This window comes from Mesitornis unicolor, unplaced genomic scaffold, assembly GCF_000695765.1.
Source record: "Mesitornis unicolor isolate BGI_N332 unplaced genomic scaffold, ASM69576v1 scaffold481, whole genome shotgun sequence".
NCBI lineage: Eukaryota > Metazoa > Chordata > Aves > Mesitornithiformes > Mesitornithidae > Mesitornis > Mesitornis unicolor.
This window is the reverse complement of record NW_010164212.1, coordinates 41,948-48,928: the sequence shown is the minus strand read 5'-3', so window position 1 is coordinate 48,928 and position 6,981 is coordinate 41,948. Positions and strand designations below refer to the sequence as shown.

The window sequence follows — 6,981 nt, the reverse complement described above, 5'->3', positions numbered from 1 at the left end:
GTAGTCTTAGGGTATAAACATGAATAGCTCTTTACCAGTGATCTGCTTTGTTTGTCTGTGGTCTTTCTTGAGATCCCCTTGTACTTTTGCATGTTTTTTTTTCAATGCTCTCTGCTTTTGTAGGCACATGTTTGTGGTTTTGTACTGGTAAAGAGCGAGATCTGTGGATGGCCATGACTGCGTAGAACACTGAGGCTTTTTGGGAGTGTAATTAAGGTCATGAAGTTGCTTTTATGCATTTGATATTCCTGATTGTGCCTTTGACACTCTTGCTTTTCTTGATTGCAGGTTGGACTTGCCAGGCAGTTCCAGGCAGATTGTGTTCCCCAAGGCTGACGGGATACCTGACTGCTGGATCCATGAGCAGAAATGCACTGAGATGACATAGGGAGGGGTTCAGCAAGGACAATGGTGCAGAAAAAGAAAATCTGCCCTCGGTTACTCGACTACCTTGTGATCATTGGAGCCAGGTAATGTAAAAGAGTCTCAGCACTGCTTTTGTTTGGGCAGCAGAGTGGGGATAACTGGCCTAGCACCCGCTGATGAAGCCTTCCTTGGTGCTGAGGAAGTGCTGTCTGGAATGTGTGCAGGATGCAAACATAATGGGAGCATCTGCTTGGGCCAGGGCACTTTTTGGAAGAGACTACTGCAGCCAAGGTTTTTAACTTGCAGTCTTTAGAGTCCTTTACAAGGACCTGCAAAGGATGACTAAGAAGAGCCAGTTTATATCTGATTCTCTGGTCGCTTGTGAGTCTGAACTTCTTTGCTTCTACTGGTGTCAGGATAGAGAGATTCACAAGTTGAAAATACTGAAAGCCACGTGCAAGTGAAATACTGGTTTTATAGCTTTTGAAGTGTAGTCTGTAAACTTGGTTTAAAAAAAAAATCTGGAACTTGCCTTACTTGGTTGTTTCTCCCTCTAATGCTCTCTTATCCTCATAGGAATGACATGAATGCTTTCTTTCTTTAAAGTCTTACTAACTATCAATAGAGAAAATGTTATGCTTATTTACTTAAAGTGTATATGAAATGTGGAGATTGATTTGTGTGCTGTTTGACATATTATACAGGTGCGCAGTAAATGTTATTTTTTTTATTCAAAGTTTATACAGTAACTTTCTGCCAGTCTACTTAGTAGGTTTATTCTAAAGTGTATTTTACTTTCATTTCTAAATATCAGTGGTTTATGTGCATCAGCCTGTTGCTTTACCTCCCACTTTCTTATCAGAATATTTTGAGTGCAATATTTAAATAGACTAAGTAGAGCAAATGGCATAATCCTAAGAAATAGTTATTTTTATTATTGTATTATATGGACAGAATAATTTAATAGTTTAATTCTTATTGTCGGTAGAAAAATAACCGAATATTCTATATGTGTGTCACCAACTAGGAAAAGGAGAAAGAAATGTTATGTGCCTTCTCCAGTGATGCTACTACTGTCTGATGTTCTCGCTTAGAAATTTGCTAGCATCTCTTCTGGGCTCCTCCAGTTCTCTTGCTTTTTGCTGGGCAGTGGTGGATTGCCAAGACTCAGAGCTCTGTTGTCTCATTGGGCACTTCAGCAAATGCCCATGATAAGAGATGGAGCTGACTGAAATAGCTGCTGCTGCAGAGTCCTTAGAAACTCTGTGGCCTTTGCCCTTATGTCTTGTTATTCCCTGTGCACAAATAGCAATGTCTTTTGGAAGTATTCCTTTTTCTTAGATGCAAATTTTCAAAAAGGCTGAGGAGACTCTGTCTGTGTAGCTAATATTGCTGTGGAGGCATGAACTGATGATATATTCACTGGTACTTTGCTGACGACTACTTTTTTCAACATTTACTGCCAAATTGGCTCTCTAAACAGCACCAGCATTATTTGACATTTTTTCTTCAGCAGATGATACATTTGTTGTGTCTGCTAATATATAAAAGCTTTTTAAGGTTTCTTTTTTCTTGTTTCAGTACTTAACTGTACGGACAGAATAAATTTTGTTACCAATTTATGCTTTATTATTAAGGCATTTTTACTTTTTCTTTTGTAAAATATTAGCTTGGGAGAATTAGTCAGCAAAACTGTTTATACCAGTTATTTTCTTTTGTAAATTACAAACATTCTAGTTTGGGATTTTTCACCTCTCAGATAAGAGAAAAGCAAGTGTCATTTGTATTGTGAAATGGGCAAGTTTAAGGTGTCAAGGTGAAAAAATGTCTTGCATGAGATCCCGTAGGAGAGTGATGGTGGAGCCAGGTCTCCTACATCTCATTTAGTAAACGTGATACTCAATGCTCATTACTTTGGGAAATCAGACTTTATAGCAAAGGGGTCAAACCAAAGAGAGGTTGTTGTGGGAATGTATTTTTCTTCCTTCACTATGTGGATCTCCTGCTATTTCTCTGGCAGATATTCAGTAACTTTCATGGAAATGTAGTGGTAGGAAAATAGTTAATAACTTGAAAGAATTTGTTCTTCTGGTGGAAAATTAGAATTGAACGGTATTGCCTTTCTGTCTTTGTGTTCCATTAGTGATTTGTGGCCCAGAGGTTGGTGAGCCACAGTGTTAAATAGGTCTGCATATTACTACCCAGCTTTTATGGTAACTTACACTTCAAATCCAACTTGAAAATCAACCACAGAAATATATATGTCTATGGTTGCAATAACTTCTTAATGAAAATTTTACGGGACAAGGTTTTTATTATTCCACCATTTATTGGAGTTCTTTCCTAGTAAATTCTTGTTTTTCCCAGTTAGGAACTGATACTGGCTTTTCACATTTAATTTTTCATCATGTTCATAAATGGCTGAAATCCCTTTTTATCTGACTCTGTATTTGGAAGAGGGATGGACATTGTATTTCTTACCCAAGTGTTGCCCAGAGGCCTGTGCAGTTAAATTTGTTTTAGAAATCAAAGTCAGGGAAACATGACAATACAATGTTCTCCTGGGAAAAACATCCTTAAAGTCCTTTTCTTCGTCAGATTTGAACAGGCTCCTTATTGGGTCTTGATAATGATGGTATAGAATTTTTATTTACCCTTTCTGCAGTTGTGGCCTTATGCTAATGATTAAGCACTGTGGCTAGTGACTGAGAATCTATGCTTTCCCTGGGTAGTAGGGGAGAGAAGAAACAAAGATGAAGCTGGGCCCACAGGGCCCTGACCTGTTAGTAGTGATATACCAAAGATTTTTATTGGCATTAGTCAACTATGTGTGGTTTTTTTGTTTGCTTTTTTTGTAGGCAGCCAAGTAGTGATAGCGTTGCTCAGACTCCCGAACTGCTGCGACGTTACCCTCTGGAAGACCACGCGGACTTCCCTCTGCCACCTGATGTTGTATTCTTCTGCCAGCCAGAAGGATGTCTGAGTGTGCGGCAAAAACGCATGAGCTTCCGTGATGATACTTCCTTTGTCTTCACACTCACAGACAAGGACACAGGCGTCATTCGCTATGGGATTTGTGTCAACTTCTACCGCTCCTTCCAGAAGCGAGTACCCAAGGAAAAGGGAGAAGGCACAGGAGGGGGGCATCGAGCTCGGGAGGGACAGAAAATCCCCAAATCTGGGGATGCTTCTGCACCCCAAGAGGAAGCGAGCACTGAGAGTTCGGAGAGTGGTTCTTCACTGCAGGCTCCAAGCACAGAGTCTACCCCAGATGTGAATCGATCGCCGCGCAGTAAGCGGCTGACAAAAGGCAGCCATCGCTCTCGGAACAGCACCCTGACTTCTCTGTGCATCCTTAGTCATTATCCCTTCTTTTCCACCTTTCGTGAGTGTCTGTACACCCTCAAGAGACTTGTGGACTGCTGTAGTGAGAGATTGTTGGGCAAGAAGTTGGGGATTCCTCGTGGGGTACAGAGGTACGTTGGGGAGGAAGAAAGAACTTTTTCTTCCTACCCTTTGTGTCCAGAGCTGCAATTGTCTGCATGAAAAATTGCAGCTACATGTGTGGTTGCAGAAGCAGCCAAACACTAATGGTTGACCTTTTTGATGTTTTAACCCAGATCACAGAAGGAAAAGGAAATATTTGTGATTATTTGTTTTAAACTTCTCTGTCTGATTCTGTGACCTGGGATGATTCTCATTTTTGATATGCCTAAGGAGGCACTATCGTGCTAACAGCTGACTGAGCATGATCTTTTCTGGAGTGGAGCACTGATGCTGTTATTGTTGTTTTGGCATATAAGCTCTGTGGCAGTGTACGTCAGGACTGATTCTCTGGCAAATTAGAAACAGCCAAGAAATAATGACGAGGATTTCCACTTGGGGCAAGAGGGAAACAATGAAAGTGTGCTAAGTGAGCTTATGAAACAATCTGAAATTCAGCGTGGGTGTGAAAAGACGAGAGAAGCAGGAATGGCTGAAAGAGATCAAAGTGCAATATGTGAAAGGAAGAGGGAGGAGAGGTAGAAAACAAAGGACTTGTCTAGGAAGCATATGGGAATGGGGGTTGGCTGCGGCAAATTAACAGGGACTTGATGTATTTTTAATGTAATGTAGTAGTCTTACCTATCTGCTATTATAATGTTGAGTGTGTAACAAAAGTTGTTGCACAGAAGGTACAGAAGGAACAATGTCTTTATGTATATCAGTCATGGATGTATATCTGTGCTATTGTGCCTGACACCTACATTCCAGGATGGTATTTTCTTCTCCAATATGCTAATTGAAAAGAGAAATTATAAAATGAATCTCTGGAGAAGGAGGGGATTATCTCAGTAGTAGCAAGGATGGGATGGTGAGATAGCTCATAATGTGAGTTAAGTAGCTTGATACACTCCAAGTTAAACTTGTTAAAGGCAAAAAAACGACAGGACACCTACCATTTTCATTTTCATAAGCTCTTTATATTTTGCATCAAAGGGGAAATCTGTCTCATTCACAGAGCTGTAGCCTACCTCTTGGTTTATTGCCCTGGAATAGTTCTAGGAGAGTGTCCTGGGCTTACAACTGACCCCTGCCTTAGGAGGTTTATTGCCTGAATCCACTGACTGTTGGGGGAAAAAATGATTCTGTCAGAACAATCTTTTTTGTCCCCCAGTGGAAGTATATATTAAGGGAGCTTATTTTGTCACTTGGTTTAGTCTGATAATCAGTGAGACAGAAAAAAATCTAAGTTTCATGATTTTCCTCAACTCTGTGAGCTCATCTGGTTTTTGAAAGGGGTGCTAAAGTATTCCAGTGTTTGAATGGCATGTGGTGTTTGAAAAGTTTGCTCTTGTTTGGCATCTTTCTTAAAGAAAAGAGCTGAGTGGCAGATGAGGAGGGCAAGAGAAGGAGTACTGAGCATACATCTCTGGGAAAAGTAAAGCAGCAGGTCTGAATTACAACGTGGTCTGCAAGCCATGACCTGGAAAAGTAGAATAGTTTTGAAGTGGTGGCAGAATGAAGGTGAAACTGAACCCTTACAGCATGCAAAAGTTCTTACTTTTGCAAAGGTTTGTAGGACTGCAGAATCCTACAGTCAATCAGTCTGCCACAATTCTCGATGAGATATGAGAGTATCCTATGTGCATGCTGAATTTCAAGCACCAGGGCGATGAGAGATCTTCAGAGATTTGGACCTAACTGAACCCTTTAAATGAATGAATGAACTCTCAGGTGGAAGTGACATACTTGTGTTGAGTCCTGCCGCAGAAAGATTTATAGTTACTCATAGTGGTTGTTTCAGTAAGCTTAAATCCCTGCCTTTCATTCCTCTGTGTCAGCAAATGTTTGTTTGCTGCATCATTTAATTCTCGGTGCATCTGCCCTTCCCCTGGAAGAGGCTTGGGGAATGGCTGTTGGGTGAAACTCTTGGAGTACTAACCTTTTTCTCCCTGTACAGGGATACAATGTGGCGGATTTTCACAGGCTCCTTCCTGGTGGAAGAGAAGTCCAGTGCTTTGCTGCACGACTTGCGGGAGATCGAGGCCTGGATATACCGGCTGCTCCGTTCACCGATGCCTGTGGCTGGTCAGAAGCGGGTGGATGTGGAGGTCTTGCCACATGAGTTGCAGCCAGCTTTGACCTTTGCTCTTCCTGATCCATCCCGCTTCACCTTGGTGGATTTTCCATTACATCTGCCTTTGGAATTGTTGGGAGTGGATGCCTGCCTGCAGGTGCTGACCTGCATCCTTCTGGAGCACAAGGTAGGAGGGGAGAAGTTGATCTTTGATAGGTATGTAGGAAGCTCTGTGCTCTTCAAAACCAGAGTAGACTGGATGTGTAGAAGAGCTGTCTTCTGCACTGGAATCAGTTTGTCTTTGGAGGGGAAGGAATAGCTCCTTCTGAAGTTCCTGTTTTGAACAATCTTGCTCTCACTGGAAAAAGCACCTTGAGCTTGTTTTCAGACAGGTTAATGGAGGGTCATCTGGTTCACAGCCATCAAATCAGAGGCCTGCAGGCTGTGGTCTTTGTATACCCCAGCAGGGTATACAGAGTATTAGATGTGGCTGGTTGCTGCAGAGCTAACATGAGATTCTTTGGTTGCAGGTTGTATTGCAGTCACGAGACTATAATGCACTCTCGATGTCTGTGATGGCCTTTGTGGCTATGATCTACCCTTTAGAGTACATGTTCCCAGTGATCCCCCTGCTTCCCACCTGCATGGCCTCTGCAGAACAGGTACATACTTTTCCTTTATTAATCTTCTGCAAAGGTTGTTTCTCTGATGTCTGAAACTTATATAGGAGTAGTCCTTGTTTCCTTCCCCACTGTTTTCTCAGAGGGAAGAGTGTGCAAAGTGTGCCTTTGTAGCAAAGTGTGCCTTGCAGAGAATGTTCTTTGAGCCCTGTAGACTATTTAAGTCATAGGTAACACCACTTATTTAGGATATCTCCAAGGCATGTTCAGTGTACAGTGTGATTCAAAGCAATAGTTCACAGGCAATGGACTAAAAGGCCGTAGACCCATAATATAATGAAAAGTATTTACCGTCCCCCTGCCCCTAAATATTAAGGTTTGTCGGGGAGGGTCCAGAGTAATATTTGAAGACACTTCAGAGCTCTTGATTCAGAG

The 6,981-nt window shown here is 41.8% G+C and overlaps 1 protein-coding gene across 8 annotated transcripts in view; it reads left to right on the top strand.

Annotated features, from left to right (window-relative positions):
- The first annotated feature begins 284 nt into the window (after positions 1-284).
- MADD (MAP-kinase activating death domain) overlaps positions 285-6,981 on the top strand; it is a 45,545-nt gene continuing 38,848 nt past the window's right edge. For all 8 annotated transcript variants that reach the window (XM_010194198.1, XM_010194197.1, XM_010194196.1 and 5 more), the window contains exons 1-4: positions 285-470; positions 3,225-3,842; positions 5,810-6,113; positions 6,457-6,588. In XM_010194198.1, coding sequence (XP_010192500.1) covers positions 409-470; positions 3,225-3,842; positions 5,810-6,113; positions 6,457-6,588 — 1,116 coding nt within the window. In that variant the 5' untranslated portion in view covers positions 285-408. The remainder of the gene's footprint in view (positions 471-3,224; positions 3,843-5,809; positions 6,114-6,456; positions 6,589-6,981) is intronic.